The sequence below is a fragment of the Chanodichthys erythropterus genome, chromosome 5, assembly GCF_024489055.1.
Source record: "Chanodichthys erythropterus isolate Z2021 chromosome 5, ASM2448905v1, whole genome shotgun sequence".
Taxonomy (NCBI): Eukaryota; Metazoa; Chordata; class Actinopteri; order Cypriniformes; family Xenocyprididae; genus Chanodichthys; species Chanodichthys erythropterus.
The window spans coordinates 1,436,973-1,460,715 of NC_090225.1; the positions used below are offsets into that span (position 1 = coordinate 1,436,973).

The window sequence follows — 23,743 nt, forward strand, 5'->3', positions numbered from 1 at the left end:
TGAAAAAAAGCTTGAACATAACTCTACACCGTTGCCTTATTTATTATACGCGGATATATGCATATGCAAATTAGCCCCGCCTCCACTCACTCACACGAGCTCAGACATCCACTCGGTCAACTTACTGAGCTAAAAGTTGCAATGTCGGACACATAACAATAATTAATATGATTAGCCTTTTGCTTGACTACGTTATCAAACAGCTAATAATGTGTTGTTAATTACACATAACCTTCTCTTGAGACTCCTGCTTCAGATCGGTCATAGTTAATGATATGCTAAAGCCCGGCCACACGTTGACGTGATTGGTTACAAGGTAGTTTGTGGTGTAAGAAACACCAGCGATCTTTAAATCACTGCAGTTTTAAAGAGAAAATACTCAGCAATGGTGTTGACTAATGAATTTGCACATGGTTTGTCTTAGCACATTAAAAACACCATATAGACATATAAACAACATTAAAAACTTGATTTTACTACCAATACATTGGTTAAACTATGGTTAATTTGTGGTTACCATACAATTTTTGTTTTATTTGTAGTAAATCCATGGTTAATTTTCGTAAGCGTTATTATTAATGTGTTAAAAATAGCTGAAATATTAATAAATGTAGGCGAACATGCAAAAAAGGGTTTATGAGAAGATTTGTATTTATTTATTTATCGGTTTATGAGAAGATTAAGGAAATTTAGTTTGTTTTGTGACGTTTGAATGAATCCGTGACGTGGCACGCGCACGCACAGGTGCGAGTGTCCGCGCGAGGGGGGCGCGAGCGTCTCTGGTCAGTAAACATGGCCGTCAGAAGCTGCCGGTGGATACGGAACAGAAGCCCTTTTCTCTATTTTATCCCATTTCTATTCATCACCGCATCATTAAATGGAGTTAACGCCGCTCCAGAGATGGGCATGTGGACTATTACAGTGCTTAATGTGAGAGTGGATAACATTTTTGGATTATAAATGGATGAGAATGAGCGAAGCGACCAATGCTAACAGCTAGTATTGGATAACGGGGCATCTTTAGTTTATGGATTATACAATGTTTTCACGTTACTGTTATTAAGACAACCCCTAGAAATTAGAATTAAACGTTATGAGACTGTCGGAGTCATTCAGATTATGAAATACTGCTAAATTGTTGAAGTATAAAGCTGCTGTGTTTATATAGAGAGTAACACTAGCTCAGTGATACATAACACAGATCTCCAAAACATGATATTGTGTCATTTTTTACTAATTTAATTGGCATTAATGGCCAATTTGAGAGATGATATTGAACAATGCTGTCATGATCATATGATTGTATTTGTTGGTTCTCATGTAGCTGCAATTATGTATGTATATATATATATATATATATATATATATATATATATATATATATATATATATATACAGTTATAAATAGAGCCTTTAACTGCAAACTGAGGTTTTTACTTTTTTAGTGTGACGCTGTCGCCTTTGATTGTCCATATGATCTGTGTAAAGTTTGTGACAAGGTTTTATCAAATATTTAAAGACATGTCTAATTTTTCCACGAAGGTTTCCAGTGGCTGCCACTGTAAGACAATGTCGCACCAGTTTAATTCACTTTCTCTGAAAGAAACTATATTTTGCACATTGCATGTTTGACTTAATATTCTCTCTTCTAGACATCAAGACCTTTACTGTTAAGAAAATCCATGTATAAGGACACTGACATTCAAATGAGAGGTATCTGATATGGTTATTTATTTGTTTTGAAGCTTAGTAAACCAAACATTAACGGTCTTCGTTTGTGGGCTACACAACAATATGTAATTTTGTAACAATATAATATATTTTTTGAAAACCAATGTAATTTTGCGCTGTTTATTAATGTTTTTACTTAAAGGGTTAGTTCATCCAAAAATGAAAATGTCATTAATTTCTCACCCTCATGCCGTTCCACACCCGTAAGAACTTCGTTAATCTTCATAACACAAATTAAGATATTTTTGATGAAATCTGATGGCTCAGTGAAGCCTGCATAGCCAGCAATGACATTTCCTCTCTCAAGATCCATTAATGTACTAAAAACATATTTAAATCAGTTCATGTGAGTACAGTGGTTCAATATTAATATTATAAAGCCATGAGAATATTTTTGGTGCGCCAAAAAACAAAATAACGACTTAGTGTAATTTAGTGATGGCCGATTTCAAAACACTGCTTCAGGAAGCTTTGGAGCGTTATGAATCAGTGTGTCAGTGTGTCAGAACTTTGACAAAGTAATTTTTATTGTCACAATTGTGATTTTATAATATTTAGATATGAATCCAGCTGAAAAAAACTTGTGAAAAGAGTCTTTCAGTGAGTCAAATAGCAAATAGCGGAGTTCTGCTGCCATCTACTGGACAAAGTGATCATTTTTTACTTTTAAAACTGCATTTTCCAAAAGAAGGGCAAAAATCCATTTCAATTTCTAAACCATGTCAATTTATCCATGTTATCCCCATGAATGAAAGTTAGAAATGTGGGTCTTATAAAGTTAATTTTACATAAAAAGCTGTTTTTGTATAAAAACCTATACAAAAAAGATGCAGTTATTTATTTATATAAATTTAAAAGATATAAACTCTCCAAAAAGTGCACAAATGTTAAGTGCAAACATTAATACACAGAGTAAAATTACATTTAAAAAACAACAACAATTTTTTTGTTACAAAATTAGATTTTGTTGCCTGGGGTCTCTGGAGACCCCAAAGACCATGAGTGCGACTTTTTTTTTTTTACACTAACATAAAAACAAGATATCATTCTTTTATTTGTAGATCTAAAAAGTGTACAAAGTCTCATGCCATTTGGACAAAGAAAACATTTTTTTTTATTTTAGCAAACATCATTTGCGGGTCAAAAAGACCCCGAAGACCATGATTGATATGAACTGCGCAGTGACTTAAGGTCTTTATTCTCCTTGCAGTGGCATCATTTGGTTGCCCAGAGGAAGTGACTTTCACCATTCAGTGGTTTTTAAAGCATTACCCATGTCACAACGAGTACAACAATATTGAAGTGAGTGGCACCTGTAAGTCCGTTCAGCAGCTGTGTGTGATGTTCTTCCTCTGTTGATCGTTCGTTTGTTTGCTCGCTCAGGAAATGTATGAGAAGACGCCGCTGAGTCGAGGGAAGAGTATGGACCCGAACCCTCTCGGACCCGGAGAGTACATTCAGCACAGATACAGGGAACTGTCCTGCCGCAGTGACATGCACATCTTCCCCATGTTCAATGTACGTTTGCAACACTTCTTTATATTTTCAGTTTTCATTTTAGTGATTTTGTCACTTATTTATTATTTTAAATATTTCTATATAGCTTCAATATATTTTTAATGTTAACGAACAATGATCAATACTTCTACAGCATTTATTAATGTTAATCTCAACATTTAATAACCCATTTTTAAAATCATTATTTAATGCACTGTGAACTAATATGAACATAAGAACATTTTTTTTTATCTAACATTAATAAATGCTGTAAAAATATATTGCTAATTATTTGTAAACAAATCTTAACACATTAGACATTGCAAACGATTATCATTTTTTTTTTCAGTTTTAGTAATTTTAGTACTTCAGGAAATATTTTTCATTTATATTTCTTTTTTATTTATTTTAATTTACAATTTTGATAGTTTTAGTTTTAGTTAGCAACAACAACACTGGTCTGAGACATATTTTACTATAAACATTTTTACACAAAAAGACATTTTTTTATTATGCATTGGTATTAATATGTTAGTATAAATAAACAGTGTGTATATATATATATATATATATAAATATATTTGCATTGTGACTATTTTCATGACAAGCACATTTTATAAGCACATAAAATACTACAATGTGATAGAAATCTCATTTTCACATTCGCAATATCCGGACACAGTGATAAAAAAATTAAAACCAGCATTAATTAAAGGCAGTTCAACAAATATGATGTAATAGCTCACAATAATGTCATATGAGTCTTGTTTACTATGTCTTTTAACTTCCTCATCCTGACAATCAGCTGACATTAATCTTTATTTCATAATTGCATGTTAAGAGATTAAATGTATCTTGCTTTTTTAATGTTGTCTATTACATATTTATCTGCAGAAATCAAAAGCAGAACCAAAAACAGTGAAACCGGCTGCGGTGGAAGGCGAGTTACAGGTACAGGTTTTGACCTGCTTCAAAAGCTTGATTGTACTCCAAACATCTAATATATATATTTATATATTATATATGTATATGTATACACACACACACACACACACACACATATATAATTTATTTATTTATTATTTAATATAAGGGAGGCAGTTTCACAAGTTCTCCTGTTGCTGAGGCTGAAGCAAAGGTAAGACATTCTTGGACAAAATATATGGAGTATTTGCCAATTTGGCAACAGTAAAAGATTGAGGATTTGTTACGTAATGGCACATAACTTCTTTGTTGAAAGGAAAATGTGATTGCTACGACCTGGAGGGATGGGCCGTACCTGCTGGTGGTGTCAATCCATCCAAGCAAACAAGATGTCAACTGGAATTTAACCTGTAGGCCTCATCTGCTCTTATCAGAGATGCCTGAATATTTAGCGGTTTAAAAAGGTGTTTGTGTGATCTTATCTCATTGCTTCTTATCTAAATTGTGTGTTTCAGTCAGTGTTATGATGAAGGGAACACACGGCTTTCTCTCCGTCACCGAATGGCCTCTCATGATCGTAAGTAGTTCAGTTGCTCATCGGCTTTGTGTCATTTGTTTATTTGTGCTACATGATCACTGTTATAATACAATATATAAAATATGCAGTATTATAATAAAATATAGACTAGTTTAAAAGTTTGAAGTTGATAAGATTTTTAAAATATTTTTGAAAGAAATCTCTTCTGCTCACCAAGACTGTATTTATTCAGCAATACAGTAAAAACAGTAATATTGTGAAAATATTATTGTAACTTAAAATATACCTGTTTTCTGAGCAAATATATTTTTAAATTTCCTATGATCAAAGCTGTATTTTCAGCATCGTTACTGCAGTCTTCAGTGTCACATGATCCTACAGAAATCATTCTGATATGATGATTTGCTGCTCAAGAAACATTTATGATTATTATCAATGTTGAAAACAGTTTCATATTTTTGTGGAAACTGATCCTTTTTTTTAAAGGTGCCCTCGAATGAAAAATTGAATTTACCTCGGCATAGTTGAATAACAAGAGTTCAGTACATGGAAATGACATACAGTGAGTCTCAAACTCCATTGTTTCCTCCTTCTTATATAAATCTCATTTGTTTAAAAGACCTCCAAAGAACAGGCGAATCTCAACATAACACCGACTGTTACGTAACAGTTGCGATCATTAATATGTACGCCCCCAATATTTGCATATGCCAGCCCATGATCCCAACATTATAAAAGGCATTAGACAAGGGCAGCCAGTATTAACGTCTGGATCTGTGCACAGCTGAATCATCAGACTAGGTAAGCAAGCAAGAACAACAGCGAAAAATGGCAGATGGAGCAATAATAACTGACATGATCCATGATTTCATGATATTTTTAGTCTTTCTAAATGTTTCATTAGCATGTTGCTAATGTACTGTTAAATGTGGTTAAAGTTACCATCGTTTCTTACTGTATTCACGGAGACAAGAGCTGTCGCTATTTTCATTTTTAAACACTTGCAGTCTGTATAATTCATAAACACAACTTCATTCTTTATAAATCTCTCCAACAGTGTAGCTTTAGCCGTTAGCCACGGAGCACAGCCTCAAATTCATTCTAAATCAAATATAAACAATACTCACATAATCCGACGCATGCATGACGAACACTTTGTAAAGATCCATTTGAGGGTTATATTAGCTGTATAAACTTTGTTTATGCACTGTTCAAGGCAAGCGCGAGCTCCGTGGGCGTGGAGCACGAGAATTAAAGGGCCAGTATCCCTGAATCAGCTCATTTATAATGATTCCCCAAAATAGGCAGTTAAAAAAATGAATTAAAAAAAATCTATGGGGTATTTTGATCTGAAACTTCACAAACACATTCAGGGGACACCTTAGACTTATATTACATCTTTTAAAAAAAAGTTCTAGGGCACCTTTTTATTATTCAGATTATTTGATTAATAGAATTTTTTTTATATATATATATATATATATATATATTTTATATTTTATATATATATATATATATATATATATATATATATATTTTATATTTTATATATATATATATATATATATATATATATATATATATATATACTGAAAATGTCTTTATTCTCCTCGCATCCTTGCTGAATAAAAGTCTTAATTTCTTAAAAAAAAAATCTTGCTGACCTCAAACATTTGAACAGCAATGTAATGTATTATTAAAAGTTAGTAAAACCCTAGAAAGCCCTATTAAACTTGTCCTGCCCTATTTGTGCTGTGAAAATGAGTGACACATTAAATCCTGTCTGGTTGAGAAGAGATGTGCTTTTACTTTTCTAAGTGGACACTTTTAATCTGTCAGATGTTAAAATCTTAATCTTAAGGTCTTAAAGGGGACCTTTAATGCCGCTTTCATAAGATGTAATGTAAGATCCCCAGAATGTGTGTGAAGTTTCAGCTCAAAATCCCCCACAGATCATTTATTATAGCTTGACAAATTTGCCCCTATTTGGGTGTGAGCAAAAACAAGCCGCTTTTGTGTGTGTCCCTTTAAATGCAAATGAGCTGCTGCTCCCGCCCCCTTTCCAGAAGAGGGCGGAGCTTTAACAGCTCAACAACAACAAAGCTGGAGAATCTCACGCAGCCAAAATGAGGAAAGTGTTCAGCCTTACATTGTTCAAACCGGAGTCGACACTGATGGAGAGACTCAGGAAGAAGTTACAACTTTTAGACGTTTCTGAATGGTTAGTGGATAAATTGATGTAGTTGCTGTGGAGTTGATTCAACTCATCCACTAGCATGTGCCGTCATGTTCATCTTTTGTGTTGAATTGACCCTCGTTTGGTGTAAAATGACGGCATGACAACAACACTCGACTACAACAACTCTTCCTCTTCTCTAAAGCAGCCCAACATGGCCCCACCCCCTTTGTTGCGTGTTCTCGGGGGCGGGGTTTATGTAAATGTTAGGGTTTGTGATGTCACTAACCCAGGAAGAAGCTCATTGTAGTCCTTGAACAATGATTTCTGTAAAAGAAAATATCTCTCTTTGCATTGAACTTTGAGCGTCGTAACTTTGCAGATGTTGTTTATGATCAAACAGCAACATTACACACTAACTAAAGTTAAAAAAGTCAAATCATAATCAACCACCCCTTTAAATTAATGAGGAATAACACATTTCTCTCTCTCTTCTTCAGTTCTACATGGTGATGTGTATGGTGTACATTTTGTACGCTCTGCTCTGGTTCTTCTGGTCGTCCTGCTACTGGAAAGACCTGCTGAGGATCCAGTTCTGGATTGCAGGAGTCATATTTTTGGGCATGATAGAGAAGGCCGTCTTCTGTGCTGAATATCAGAACACTAACAACGTGGGATCTGCATGTTAGTCAGAACACATGCTATTTTTCTTTCAAATCAATGACACCAAGATCGATATTTTTACTGAAAAACAGGCTTCTAGTTGAATGTCATTATAGTTAATATTATAAACTCTTCTCTCCAGCTCAGGGTCTGCTGATCTTTGCTGAGCTCATCTCCGCTCTGAAGAGGACTTTGGCCCGTTTGCTCGTCATCATCGTCAGTCTGGGCTACGGCATTGTCAAGTGAGTGATGAAAGCATTGATTGGCAGGTTTCAGGATGATTAAGTGGTTTAAGATGATATTTTTGTGTCCTCAGACCGCGTTTAGGCACCGTCATGCACAGAGTGGTGGGTCTGGGCGTGCTTTACTTCACATTCGCTGCAATTGAGGGCGTTCTGAGGATCACTGGGGTAAAGCTGACATCCTAAGGCATTTTAAACCATTCACAGTTCCCCATTTTATTCTTATGCAACTGCATAATTTAAACATTGAGACGTCATTAGAGCTTTAGAGATGTTTATTGTTGTGAATAATGAATGTTGATCTGTAAGGGTCGAGATAATGGACCAGCCCTCATCACTTACGTTATAGTAGCTGTGTTTGATTCTTCGGCCATCTGGTTCATATCCTTCCGATGGGCTTATCAAACCTGTTAGATTATGAAGACTTCATTTGATAACAGGGTAACACTTTACAGTGAGGTTTCATTTGTTAAAGGTATAGTTCACCCAAAAACTATTTACTCGCCCTCAAGACATTCTAGGTGACTATCTTCCTTCAGATGAACACAATCAGAGATATATTTAAAAATATTCTGGCTCTTCCAAGCTTTATAATGGAGGGCGAGATTTTGAAGCCCGAAAAAATGCATCATAAATATAATTCATACGACTCCAGGGGGTTAATAAAGGCCTTCTGAAGAGAAGCGATGGGTTTTTGTAAGAAAAATAAGAATTTTTAACCCCCTGGAGTCGTATGGATTATATTTATGATGGATGGATGCATTTTTTGGGCTTCAAAATCTCACCCCCCATTATAAAGCTTGGAAGAGCCTGAATATTTTTAAATATATCTCTGATTATGTTCATCTGAAGGAAGATAGTCACCTAGGATGTATTAAGTCTTGAGGGTGAGTAAATCATGGTATAATTTTCATTTTTGGGTGAACTATACCTTTAACATTAGTTCTGTACATTAGTTAACATGAACCAACAATAATTCTACGTGTCAAATTTGGTTATGTCATCTAACATGAACAATAAAAATTATATTTTTACTAACTAACATACATAAACAAAGATGAATAAGTGCTTTAAAAAAATATTTTGCTCATTGTTAGTTCACGTTAGCATATGCATTAACTAACATTAAAACTGAGACCTTATTGCAAAGTGTCACCGATAAGCTAATCGTGTTTTATATAACTTATTCTGTCATTATTTCTTACATACAATAATCATGTAGTTGACCAGGAGTATGTTAAAGGGTTAGTTCACCCAAAAATGAAAATAATGTCATTTATTACTCACCCTCATGTCGTTCTAAGACCTTCGTTCATCTTCAGAACACAAAATTAAGATATTTTTGATGAAATCCGATGACTCAGTGAGGCCTGAGCAATGACATTTCCTCTCTCAAGATCCATTAATGTACTAAAAACATATTTAAATCAGTTCATGTGAGTACAGTGGTTCAATATTAATATTATAAAGCCACGAGAATATTTTTGTGCGCCAAAAAAACAAAATAAAGACTTATTTAGTGATGGCCGATTTCAAAACACTGCTTCAGGAAGCTTCATAGCGTTATGAATCAGTGTATCGAATCATGATTCGGATCGCGTGTCAAACTGCTGAAATCACGTGACTTTGGCACTTAATATTGAACCACTGTACTCACATGAACTGATTTAAATATGTTTTTAGTACATTAATGGATCTTGAGAGAGGAAATGTCATTGCTCAGGCCTCACTGAGCCATCGGATTTCATCAAAAATATCTTAATTTGTGTTCTGAAGATTAATGAAGGTCTTACGGGTGTGGAACGACATGAGGGAGAGTAATAAATTACATTATTTTAATTTATGGGTGAACTAACCCTTTAATTTCAGTGTGATTTTAGTTTTCACGTTGTATTGACCCATTCCTACTGTTACCTGTTCCTCATTTTCCCGCCTCTCTCAGGCTAAAGACTCTGACCTGGCCCTGCTAGCCAACATTCCCCTGGCTCTGCTTGACTCCTCTCTGTGTTGGTGGATATCCTTTTGGGGAGCCGTGTTTGCGTTTTTGCCCCTGCACATCAATTACACCGTGTCCTAACCAGACGTGATGCGATACGATTGCAGCGACAAACACAGACGCGACGCGACTATGAGGCGTGACGATGTCAATCAATGTCAATCTTGTTTCCTTTCATTTATTTTGAAGATCTGAGGTGAATTGTCCATTGTCGCTTTCAGTACGGCTATAAAAGACACACAAAATGATATTCAAACTCACATTAGGCGCTTTTAACATCAAATAAAGCACATAAACAGCACCTGAGATTATCATTAGCATACTTTGTGTTGTTCTTCTAACTGCGACGTCACAGAAAAACAGAAATAGTTTCTAAAATAGTCATCGCTTGTCGCATCTGGTTAGGACACGGTGAGCTGTAGCGGCCATATTTATTCCTGCATGATGCCATATGCCTTTCTTACCAAACACAATGCTAAAAAGAATAATCTGTTTTATTTTCAGCATAATGTCTATTCATGTGTGGCATGCTTATGATACATGTCCATAATGGAAGCTGGTGTATTTTAGCACTGCAAAGTACTACAGTTCAGAAGTTTGGGGTCAGTTCGATTTACATTTCATTTTTTATAGAAATTAATACTTTTATTCAGCAAGGGTGCGTTAAATTGATCAGATGCGACGGTAAATAATGTTACAAAATATTTCAATTTCAAATAAATGTTGTTCTTTTGAACTTTCTATTCATCAAAGAATCCTGAAAAATGATCTTTCCGCAATTATGAATATAAGGCAGCCCTTCTGTTTTCAACACTGAGAATAATAAGAAATGTGTTTTATTAGTACATTTTGTAATATATTCAAATAGAACACTATGGAGCCCCTAAAGGGACCTTTGCAAAAATAAAAAATATACAGACTCTCATTTTCTTCATAATTTTAATCATTAGATCTTTATTAATTCATCCATACTGTAATTTCCTTCATAATTTTGAGCTTATAGATATTTATTAATTCATCCATACTGTAATTTTCTTCATAATTTTGAGCTTATAGATATTTATTAATTCATCCATACTGTAATTTTCTTCATAATTTTGAGCTTATAGATATTTATTAATTCATCCATACTGTAATTTTCTTCATAATTTTGAGCTTATAGATATTTATTAATTCATCCATACTGTAATTTTCTTCATAATTTTGAGCTTATAGATATTTATTAATTCATCCATACTGTAATTTTCTTCATAATTTTGAGCTTATAGATATTTATTAATTCATCCATACTGTAATTTTCTTCATAATTTTGAGCTTATAGATATTTATTAATTCATCCATACTGTAATTTTCTTCATAATTTCAATCATTAGATCTTTATTAATTCATCCATACTGTAATTTTCTTCATAATTTTGAGCTTATAGATATTTATTAATTCATCCATACTGTAATTTTCTTCATAATTTCAATCATTAGATCTTTATTAATTCATCCATACTGTAATTTTCTTCATAATTTTGAGCTTATAGATATTTATTAATTCATCCATACTGTAATTTTCTTCATAATTTCAATCATTAGATCTTTATTAATTCATCCATACTGTAATTTTCTTCATAATTTTGAGCTTATAGATATTTATTAATTCATCCATACTGTAATTTTCTTTATAATTTTAAGCTTATAGATATTTATTAATTCATCCATACTGTAATTTTCTTCATAATTTTGAGCTTATAGATATTTATTAATTCATCCATACTGTAATTTTCTTCATAATTTTAAGCTTATAGATATTTATTAATTCATCCATACTGTAATTTTCTTCATAATTTTAAGCTTATAGATATTTATTAATTCATCCATACTGTAATTTTCTTCATAATTTAAATCATTAGATCTTTATTAATTCATCCATACTGTAATTTTCTTCATAATTTTAAGCTTATAGATATTTATTAATTCATCCATACTGTAATTTTCTTTATAATTTTAAGCTTATAGATATTTATTAATTCATCCATACTGTAATTTTCTTTATAATTTTAAGCTTATAGATATTTATTAATTCATCCATACTGTAATTTTCTTCATAATTTTGAGCTTATAGATATTTATTAATTCATCCATACTGTAATTTTCTTCATAATTTCAATCATTAGATCTTTATTAATTCATCCATACTGTAATTTTCTTCATAATTTCAATCATTAGATCTTTATTAATTCATCCATACTGTAATTTTCTTCATAATTTTGAGCTTATAGATATTTATTAATTCATCCATACTGTAATTTTCTTCATAATTTTGAGCTTATAGATATTTATTAATTCATCCATACTGTAATTTTCTTGATAATTTTAAGCTTATAGATATTTATTAATTCATCCATACTGTAATTTTCTTCATAATTTCAATCATTAGATCTTTATTAATTCATCCATACTGTAATTTTCTTTATAATTTTGAGCTTATAGATATTTATTAATTCATCCATACTGTAATTTTCTTCATAATTTCAATCATTAGATCTTTATTAATTCATCCATACTGTAATTTTCTTCATAATTTTGAGCTTATAGATATTTATTAATTCATCCATACTGTAATTTTCTTCATAATTTTGAGCTTATAGATATTTATTAATTCATCCATACTGTAATTTTCTTCATAATTTTGAGCTTATAGATATTTATTAATTCATCCATACTGTAATTTTCTTCATAATTTTAAGCTTATAGATATTTATTAATTCATCCATACTGTAATTTTCTTCATAATTTTGAGCTTATAGATATTTATTAATTCATCCATACTGTAATTTTCTTCATAATTTTAATCATTAGATCTTTATTAATTCATCCATCCTGTAATTTTCTTCATAATTTTAATCAATAGATATTTATTCATTCATCCATACTCTCGCTTTCTTCACAGGCAGTGATGCATAAAAATGTTTTATGTCATGTTTTATGACCCCAAATATTTGAACGATAGTCTATCTTAATATTAAATAGTAAACCAAAACATAGTATTTAATTATTATTAAATGTATCATAAATAATATGCATATTATAATATAAAAAATAAATCCAATATAACACTTTTGTAGCCAGCAGAAGTGCTTGCATTCACTCAATTGTGTAGAGTATGTTTATGTGCATGTTATACTTATGAAACAGTTGCAATAACATTATTTTATTCTAGTGTATTGAGGTTACATGCTCATTTTTTTCCTCTGTGATAATTGACGGCATGCCACAAGTTATGCACAAAAATATAATATTTTTAATAACAACCTATTTTTTTGTTCCTGTAAGCCTCATTTCCTTGACTCTATCTCACATATTTGTCAGTCTGGCACAAACCATTAAGACTCTAAAACTCAGAAGAAACCCAGTGAAGTTGTCTTTGTACAGACACTTCACCAACACGCTCATCTTTGCTGTTCTCGGTGAGTATAAGGCATGATGCATCACTGAATAGAGCCAAAAAATAAGGGTGATTTATTATTTGTGGTGTGTTTCAGCCTCCATCATTTTCATGGTTTGGACAACAAAGAAGTTTCGGTTATCAGACTGCCAGGCGGTGAGTATCTGAACTACTCAGTATCTACTCAGATTGGAGCAGATCCAGAACACCTGACACTGTCTCTTGTGTGTTTATGAGCAGGACTGGATGGAGCTGTGGGTGGATGACGCTTTCTGGAGATTCCTCTTCTCCATCATTCTCCTAGTCATCATGTTTCTGTGGAGGCCGTCCGCCAACAACCAAAGGCAAGCGCACTGATATCGTCTTCCTGTTCCAAATCCAAGTCTTCTGCCTTGCTAAAAGCAGCATCCATGTGATCTGTGTGCAGGTATGCGTTCACGCCACTCATTGATGACTCGGATGATGAGGAGATTGAAGAGTTTCTGGTGTCTGCAAATATTGGTCAGTAAGACTTTTTTGTCTATATGTCTAGAGGTTTTCGCATTGCACTGTATGAAAATGGTGTTAAATGAAAAGTGTGGGTTAATTAATATGCGTTCTTTCATCTTCAGCTGATGGGATAAAGTTGAGGGCAGCTAAGACAGAATCCAATGGAACGGTGAAGCCTGCAACAGCTAATCCGGTCAGTGTTAATATGCAAATCAACTGTCCCATATAGTTATAACATATATATATATACACAAGGGCTGTCAATCAATTAAAAATTTTAATCTAATTAATTATATACTCTGTGATTAATTAATCTAAATTAATCGCATACATAATTTTTGCTGTGAAAGTGTTAAATATTTCAATTCAAATGAATCAATGCAGGGTTTTTCCTGGGTCAAAAATGGTCTTCGGTGGTGACACACATGGTCATCCACACAAACAGTAAAAAGTGCCCTACCCACGTGATCTGTGAGCCCGATACTGACAATAAAGTACCCGTCACTCTCACTGTAATTCTTTCTTGTGATTTTATAGCTTTGTAAGAGAAGAAGCTTTTTTGCTAAACTTGAAAAGTATTAAAAAGTAGCATTTAGAAGTTATATTAAAGGGATAGTTCACTCAAAAATGAAAATTTGATGTTTATCTGCTTACCCCCAGTGCATCCAAGATGTAGGTGACTTTTTTTCTTCAGTCGAACGCAAATTATGATTTTTAACTGCAACCGCTGCCGTCTGTCAGTCAAATAATAGCAGTAGATGGGAACTTCAACTATAACAGTAAATAAAACTTGCTTAGACAAATCAAAATTAAACCCTGCGGCTCGTGACGACACATTGATGTCCTAAGACACGAAACGATCGGTTTGTGCGAGAAACCGAACATTATTTATATAATTTTTACCTCTAATACACCACTATGTCCAACTTCGTTCAGCTTCCTGCTAGTGAGGTCAAAAAACGCGTTCTGGTGACGGAAGTGATGTCTCGCCCATATACTTCAATGAGCGCGATCTGACCTCACTAGCCGGAAGCTGAACGAAGTTGGACATAGTGGTGTATTAGAGGTAAAAAAATTATATAAATAATGTTCGGTTTCTCGCACAAACCGATCGTTTCGTGTCTTAGGACATCATTGTGCCGTCACGAGCCGCAGGGTTTAATTTGGATTTGTCTATGGAAGTTTTTTCGACTCTTATTGTTCAAGTTCCCATCTACTGCTATTATGTGACTGACAGACGGCAGCGGTTGCAGTTAAAAATCATAATTTGCGTTCAACTGAAGAAAAAAGTAATCTACATCTTGGATGCCCTGGGGGTAAGCAGATAAACATCACATTTTCATTTTTGGGTGAACTATCCCTTTAACTAATAATATAATTTTCTTCCATGTACAATTGAATGCATCAGCTAACAACAACTTGTTTTGTTCTGGTTTCACCTCAGTCCAGTCTAAACTAACTGATTTTATAGGTAGGCCTAATTTACTACACATTGTCATTTAAATAACCTGAAAATATTGTGGATTATTAAGGCTAATTTTACTAACCACTCTTGCTAAATGGGGTAAGCACACTTATGTTCTCATTTCAGAGTTGTTCGAGTAAATGATTCATTATAGACCGTGTGGACAGATCAGTTGTTGTCATGATTCATTAAAATGAATCTGTTCAAATGAGTCATTAGGTCGCGAATCGGACATCAGCGGACGTTGATGCGTTGCGTGCGAATCGCGTCTGTTATTAGGACATCGCAAAAGATTTGTCAACACAGAAAACACTGGATAGGATTTTCTTTTTGTTTACTGAAAGTGTGGTTTATGTCAGCTGTAAAAGCGCATATATATTATTTATTTGTTTATTATAGGTCATTTATATTTGAGACACATTTTTAGATACAATAATATATCATTTAAATATATAATAATGCAACATAATTAAATATTTGATTGTTTCAGGATGAAGACTTAAAGTGGGTGGAGGAGAATATTCCTACCTCTCTTTCTGATGTGTAAGTCATTTTGTGTTTTACAAACATACATACATACTTCATACGCCCTCTGCTGTCTTCAAGAAAAACAACTTCCTGTCAATTATTCATGTCTCTCTTAATTTCAGAGCTCTTCCTGTCCTTCTCGACTCAGATGAGGTATGTAAAGTCTTTTTGTGATAAGGGATAAAGTGGAGTAGACAAAATGAGTGCCATTACGATTGCAAATGCATATGTTAAGATTTGTTGCATTAATTTTCATTTAATGACACAGATCAGGTATTATTGATGGAAATTAATGCTATTGTACATTGAATAGAAATATCGGATGTGTGCATTAAAGGATTAGTTCACTTCAGAATTAAAATGTCCTGATTTGTCCTTTCTTCAGTGGAAAAGAAATGAAGGTTTTTGAGGAAAACATTTCAGGATTTTTCTCCATATAGTGGACTTCACTGGTACTTCCGCCTACGTCACGCGTGATCTTTCCAACATGATTACGTAATGCGTGGAGCATCACAGAGCAGTGCAAGATGAACATTTGTGGTTAAAAAGTATATAAATGTTATTTTTTATAGAAAATGGCCGATGGTTTCTCTAGATCAGACTCTTATTCCTCGTCTGGGATCATGTAGAGCTCTTTGAAGCTGCACTGAAACTGACATTTTGAACCCGTTGAACCCCAGTGAAGTCCACTATATGGAGAAAAATCCTGGAATGTTTTCCTCAAAAAACTTAATTTCTTTTCAACAGAAGAAAGAAAGACATTTGTGTCACATTTACATATAAATTTGATGAACTAATGCATGATTTTCACACAGGAGATCATGACCACCAAGTACGAGATGTCTAAAATGGAGTGAGGTTAAGAATGTAAACCTCCAGTTTATAAGAACCGCTGTTCCTATAACTGGCATCTGACCCTCTGAGCCACAGACTCCGACCGCTTTCTTCCTTTGGTCTGATTGGTTGGCGGATTTTGGGTGCATTGAAGGAATCGTGCTGAAGGGGTGGACGCATTCTAGATGATCTAGACGCCGTACTACCTGAACTTTATGTGAGGTGATACCTCGTTTTTGTCCTGAACTCTTCAAACGTCCAGAAGACTTTAAAGTCTGTATAAAGAGATCACGGTCTATGTTTCTAAACTGTCGTGACTGTCGACTAATCATATGCAGCGATAATGTGTTATTCTTGTTTTGTGTGAGCGTCATTTGATCGTGAAAAACATTGATAAGGAACTTCAAGCGTCTTCTGTTTCTTTGGCTGTATATAAAGTGTTATTTCAAAAATGTTGTCTTTAATTTCAGCACATGATGTGAATATTAGAATGTCTGTCAGTGTGTCGGATTTGTATTTGTGCAGGGAGTTATTTAAATGCGCAGAATGATTCTTCATTTTTCATAAATGTTCTGAATAATTTTATGAAGTTTATTGTTTATTGTTTATTAGTTTATTGTTTTGCACAGTGCCCAGTTCAACTTTTCACCCGGAAATCGAAATTCTTTTTATTCGCCCTCAAGTCGTTCCAAACCTACACACAAAAGAGGAAATTTTATGACTTGTGCATGATATACCAAGTCTTCTGAAATCACATGATAGCATTGTGTGAGGAACAAAGCAAAATTTACACAATTATAGGCCAAAAACCTCCGTCTTTGCCGCGTTCTCTTACAATCTTAATGCTTCTGTGAATAAGATTTGAAAGCAGTCAATAACATATTTTTGTCTGTTTCTCATACTAACTTTTGTATGAGTTGGAATATAGCACAAGAGTGTACTTTTTGCAGTTTTATGATGAATTTTTGCTGCAGAATTTGCATTTCATGAAAGAAATATTGGGTTTGAAAGAACATGAATTTGTCACTTTTGGGTGAAATATTTCATTTAAATGCATTCGTTTTTTCTTGTCTTATTTGAGGAAAAGCGTATGCCTCTTCGATCAATGTGTAGATGCTTACTGAAGCCTTAACACACTTCTGTTCTTGAGTTTTGTTCTGCAGTATCACGGTAAAATTGCCTTTATTCGGCCCTGGTCTCGGTTGGACTTTCTGTCTGCTGAACAGAACGTGCTTTACCTTGCTGATCAACGGGATGACTGTTAAACTGTCTTTTTATTTACTTTGTATGTCCTTGAGACGAAACGAAATATGTGAAATAACTTCTGAATTGTGTATATTATAAAGCGCACTTTAAGTGATGGTGTTTTGTTTTGGTCATGGGATGCGGTGATGCGCTTGATTTATCTGTATGATGCTGACCTTGTCCTTCATGTGCTACTGTTTTGTTTGCTTCATAAAATTGTTTGCTAACAATCAGGAGGCTCCTCAAATTATTCAAAGAGCACACTTGGAGTCCCGTAGAGCTCAGGTCCTGTCTGTTTTCTGTCTACATGCATGTTTATACATATTTCATACTGTACACGTTAAACAGGTTGAAATAAAGACACTTTATTACAGTCAAATCGTGAGTTCGGAGGCGTCGAGTTGTTTCATCATTATGATTTTTAAGATGATAGTTTCTATTCATTTTGTCTGTTCTATGAAAGATAAAAGGGTAAATAGAGGTCATTGGCCAAAAAAAATTTGCTATTTATAGCTTCTCAGAAAATGACCTCTGTCATTAATTACTCACCCTCATGTCGTTCCACACCTGTAAGACCTTTGTTAATCTTTGGAATGCAAATTAAGATATTTTTGATGAAATCTGATGGAGTGTTATGAATCAATGTGTCGAATCAGCGGTTCAGAGCGCCAAAGTCACCTGATTTCAGCAGTTTGACACGCGATCCGAATCATGATTCGACACACTGATTCATAACGCTCCGAAGCTTCCTGAAGCAGTGTTTTGAAATCAGCCATCAGTAAATAAGTCGGTTTTTTTTTGGCGCACCAAAAATATTCTCTTCTCTTTATAATATTAATATTGAACCACTGTACTCACATGAACTGATTTAAATATGTTTTAAGTACATTAATGGATCTTGAGAGAGGAAATGTCATTGCTCAGGCCTCACTGAGTCATCGGATTTCATCAAAAATATCTTAGTTCTGAAGATGAATGAAGGTCTTACGGGTGTGGAACGACATGAGGGAGAGTAATTAATGACAGAATTTTAACTTTTGGGTGAACTAACCCTTTAACAATGGCAGCAGAAAAAGACAATCATTTTTATGGTGCTTTTTTGTCATTTTTTCCCCCTATTCACTTTTATTATTTGAAAAGAGAAGCGTGAAGATCCTTATCCTTTTTCATTCGAAGAAATAAGTCATTGTTTTGGAACGACATTAAATGCAGGTGCGCATGCGTGGTAAAAATAAACGATGCGCAGCAGAAACCGAGGGAATTGCACTTTCGCGTGAAACATTTTTGAGGACAGGGACACATTTACTTACTGGAGTACGATTTTTCTCCATCTCTGGTAAGATAGCAATCAAATTTAATAAGTAGCAAATAAACATGAGAAGGAATGTTGTTTCAAACGCGGAAAGACGTAAACCATTTTTCTAGTTCAAGTCCACCGAGGTTGCTTTGTCAGACAAAATGACAGATTCAGCATTATGATTGGTTAGATCGCTTGTCAATCAAACTCCATTTTAAGTATTTATATTCTGTATATTTTTAAATAAAACCATAACATTTTATGCAGGCGTTTCCATCCAGTGCAAAAAACGACACGACACTCGTTTAGATCATAGACATATAATAAACACTAGACGCCCTATTGGCCGCTTTGGACTGTTGCTGCGATACGTCAACGAGTCCACCATATTGTGCGGGGCAAGACTGCGCTGTTAACAAACACAAGTAAACGGATGAGCTGCGTTTTTTCTGGATAAAAACAAAAATAACGTTTACATTTATCAACCAATTTCAGTGGTTTATAATGTACGTGGTGTACAAAAAGTTCTAGTTACTTAAGATCTCTATAGTTAGACATATAAAATATTTATTTTAATAAGAAATAGTCAAAGCTCAGGCTTGTCATGTATTTGACTGCTTTATTCTTGCATAAGAATTGTGAAAACGCCCATACTAAGATATAATTTAATTTTCACATTAAATTAAATAAAGTTTTCTTATTGTAAAAAAGGAATTTTCTGTCTTTAACGCAATTTTAGCTTTTTTTGAGCTTAGAATTGACCACCATTGATAAAATTAAACAAATCATCAAATACGAATCACACGGGCTGCTTTCTGTCTTTTTATAGCACTAAAATGATACAGATATTTACAGAAAGATACTCCAAAAACATACAACAACAAAGATATCTGATGGATCCTTTATGGTAATACATACGATGGTACAACTACAGTGCAATGCAAATAAAGAAATTGAGAATAGTAAATAGTTTGTTATACACAATAAGAAATAGTTTATGTAGTATATAATATTGTCAATAAACAAACAGTATACAGCAAATAAAATAGTAATGAATAGAACATTTATAAAATAGTATAAGTACAATAATATAATATCATAATAATATATTGATAATAGCATATAGTATAATAATACTATAATAATAGCAATATAATATGTAGTATCATTTACAGAATATAGACAATAATAACATCATAACTATAATAGATTGATAATAATAGTGGTATAATAATAATAATCGCAAATACAATGTAATATCAATTGCAGAATAATATAGACAATAATAAAAATAGTAAATTAAATAGTGACTACAATAATAATAATAATATAGTATTGGTATAATAATAATAATAACAAAAGGCTATATATTTTCCATCAGTCTCTTGGAAATGGTGAGAACAGTCCACTGACAGGCTCTCCTCAGCTTTCCTTGAGGCTATAGCCCTGGTTGCAATGGGCTGAAAAAGAAATAAAAATATAAACAAATCACCATTTAATGGCAAACTTTTAAATAATGTAGATGAGTCGGTAAACTTCCCTTCTAGCTACTTCTCAACTCGTTGTCTTTGTGAAACCTTAAATGTGTGAAAAGCTAACTAACCTAAGGGTTAGATTAAGATTAACAAAATATCAGTCACCTAGCCGTAACGAGTACTTGTCATAAAAGTCGGTTTTAATAAAATAGAGATGCATATTTAAACTTTAGTTTATAAAATAACATAAGCTAAAACTATATTAGAAATCATGTAAACTCACGTCTCAACTTTCACAGCTAACTAGTGACAACGCTAGCTATTTTAGTCTGACTGGCTCCGGTGGCCAGCTACTATCAATTATATAATGAAAATACAACCAGAAACAAATGTTAAGTCTTACCTGTGAAAGGTTATTCCCTGAGACCGGTTTTCAGTTGTGCAGCGATTTGTACAGCCCCAAGCAGCACACGAAGCAGGCATTTTTCTCAGTTCCAGTTATGAGCGTTATGGGAACGTTGCCCCGCACAACATGGCGGCGCCGTTGACGTACGGTCCAGCGGCCAATGGGGCGTCTAGTGTTTATTATATGTCTATGGTTTAGATGACTCACATCGCGACCGTGTATGTTGCTTTGCATAAAATTAAACAATATAAAAAAATAACGAATTTTTCGATAAAATAAAACATGCACAAACCTGTATTTTACCGAAGACATGCACCAATTTGACGGAGCTGCACTGTTCTCTCCTGAAGAGGGCGCTAAAATCCTGCGATAAATAACTCAAAAATATACCCAAACACTTTGTTATTACATCTGACCCAGGATCTGGGTAACACAAAAACAGCCCAAACACTGGAAACATAACCCCAAAATATGACTCAAAAGGCTCAACCCAGGACTTGGGTTAAAAAAAAAAAAAAAAAAAAAAAAGTGCAGGTGCTCCATTGAGAACCAGACCAAAAAAGTTATGTGCACCCCTAATTATATGTTTTAAATATAGCCTATTATTATCATCATCATCCTCATCTATATTTTCAGTGTAGCCACAAGGGGGCATCCTTAACCAAATAATATGTACAGCACTTCTTCATACATACACAATGGATTATAATACTGTTAATTTCTGTATGATTTAAATGTTCAAAACTGCCCCAAAACTTGTAATTTGAGGAATTTAAATCAATTTTCCCATAATGCTAGTAGCATAAGTATTTATAAATAGAATTATCTTTTCATTTTAATCCATTTGCTTATCTCAAATAGCATACTTCTATAAATGCAGCATTATATTTTTGTTGTTGTTTATTTAAAATTAAGGGTGAAACAGACATAAAGCTTTTTCTCCCCTAAGAACGACCACAATAAGAGTCTTTCAGCTAATCCGTGAACTTTGAGTCTTAAATCAAGCAACATGACAAACAAACATGACCAGAACTAAACATAGTAATGATAACCATCTACTTTTCCAATGGCAAACACATGTGGTTTTACTGAAGCATGACTTTTTCCTCCATTTATTTTGTATTCCAGTTCAAAATAATGACTAATTTACAAAAACACACATGCACAACTCAAACTCTCAAACACCTGAGCACCAGGTGGAATTACTGTCATATTATTATAGTTCATTGAGTTCCTCACACAAAGCTACTGTATCATATCAATTCAAAAGACTAAGTATATTATGCACAGGTCGTGTGGGTTGTTTTTACAGGGCCATAAAGCCTCTGGTCAATTTATGGAAAAAAACCCAGAATGAACGTTCCTCATCAGTTTTCCACAGAAGGAAGACGTTCATTCGGGTTTTGGAACGACACGAGGGTGAGTAAATGATTCCTTTCATTTAAATGTTTGCTTATCTCTTCTTCCCTCAAATTGTCCATGTTTATTGCTGCAGTGGAAGTTAAATTATGACTTTGGCTCTTCAGTTTTCTCCGGCAAATCTTTTTTGAAAGCTTCAGAGTGGGCCGTTCGACCGATAGTAGAGATGTTTCACAATAATTATGCCAGCATTTTACAGTTGAAGTGCATTGTCATTTAAAAACGGGGACCGGCCGCCCTGAACATGTGCTTCTGGAAGCTTGTGGTTCTTTTGATCTTCTTATTGCAAGTTAAAACACACACACACACACACACACACACACAGAAAGGGGTGGGTGACCACATGTGGTCAACATTACTTTCCTTTTCTCTTTCTAGCAAACACGTAATTGAAAAACACATCGAGGACTCTTTAATTTCCTGATTGTTATTGTCCCTGGCATTCCTCTAATTTTTAAGGTCATCTTATGGAATTTCATATTTTATTTCGGGGAGAATTACTAGCAAATTGGTCTTTTCGATATTCGTTTAAACCAAAATATGATATTGTTTCTATCCTGAAGTGAGTTTGGGGTCAGTAATTACATTTTTAATGTTTTTGAAAGAAGTCTTGTTTGTATTTATTTAATCAAAAATACAGTAAAATTGTGAAATATTATTTCAGTTTAAAATAAGTGTTTTCTATGTGAATATATAGTAAAGTGTAATTTATATCCAGTGATCAATGCTGAATTTACTTGATTAAAAATACAGTAAAAACAGTAAAAATGTGAAATATTATTTAGATTTAAAATAAGTATTTTCTATGTGAATATATAGTAAAGTGTAAAAACTGTTGAAAACAGTTGTGCTGCTTCATATTTTTATGGAAAACTGTGATAAATCTTATTTTAAGTATTATTTAATGAATAGAAAGCTCATGAGAACAGCATTTTTTTTTAAATAGAATCTTTTCTAACATTATAAATGTCTTCACTGCCACTTTTGATCAATTTAATGCATTCTTTCTGAATAAAAGTATTAATTTCTTTTAAAAAAAAGTAGTGACCCCAAATTAATTGTTAATTTGCAGATCGTTCTGTGGAAGAAACCAGAGAAAGACGTCAAAACACAGAAAAATGAATTTCTGACTTTAATTAAGAAACGTTCAACGTGTGCAAGACAGAGAAATAAAACACAATAATGTGTGAAATAGCCATTGATTTCAATATTAGATACCAATCTTGATATACACTAGCATGAGCAGCAATATATCATACTCGAATGCATAATTTTGAGATTTTGTTGATCTTATTATAAAACATCCAACAAACAAAAAGGAACAATTATTAAAAACAGGCAATTTTTCATGTAGGTAGATGCTAAGAAGTTCATTTCAGTCAG

General features: G+C 33.5%; 1 protein-coding gene across 1 annotated transcript; it reads left to right on the plus strand.

Moving 5' to 3' along the window:
- The first annotated feature begins 776 nt into the window (after positions 1–776).
- Positions 777–18,130, plus strand: tmem87b (transmembrane protein 87B). Its single transcript, XM_067385060.1, has 20 exons — positions 777–930; positions 1,653–1,713; positions 2,942–3,033; positions 3,115–3,249; positions 4,123–4,179; positions 4,322–4,366; positions 4,469–4,562; positions 4,668–4,729; positions 7,367–7,550; positions 7,672–7,771; positions 7,846–7,939; positions 9,714–9,785; positions 13,116–13,224; positions 13,300–13,358; positions 13,443–13,546; positions 13,630–13,703; positions 13,814–13,884; positions 15,647–15,699; positions 15,807–15,837; positions 16,500–18,130. The coding sequence occupies exons 1-20, from the start codon at positions 793–795 to the stop codon at positions 16,539–16,541; spliced, it is 1,677 nt and encodes a 558-aa protein (XP_067241161.1). The 5' UTR covers positions 777–792; the 3' UTR covers positions 16,542–18,130.
- The last annotated feature ends 5,613 nt before the right edge of the window (positions 18,131–23,743 follow it).

Bases quoted from the DNA above. Each gene is read 5' to 3' on its own strand.
- tmem87b (XM_067385060.1), top strand. From the start codon at position 793: ATGGCCGTCAGAAGCTGCCGGTGGATACGGAACAGAAGCCCTTTTCTC. The intron at 4,180-4,321 runs GTACAGGTTTTG...ATTTAATATAAG, and splicing joins CGGTGGAAGGCGAGTTACAG to GGAGGCAGTTTCACAAGTTC. The intron at 13,704-13,813 runs GTCAGTAAGACT...TTTCATCTTCAG, and splicing joins TCTGGTGTCTGCAAATATTG to CTGATGGGATAAAGTTGAGG.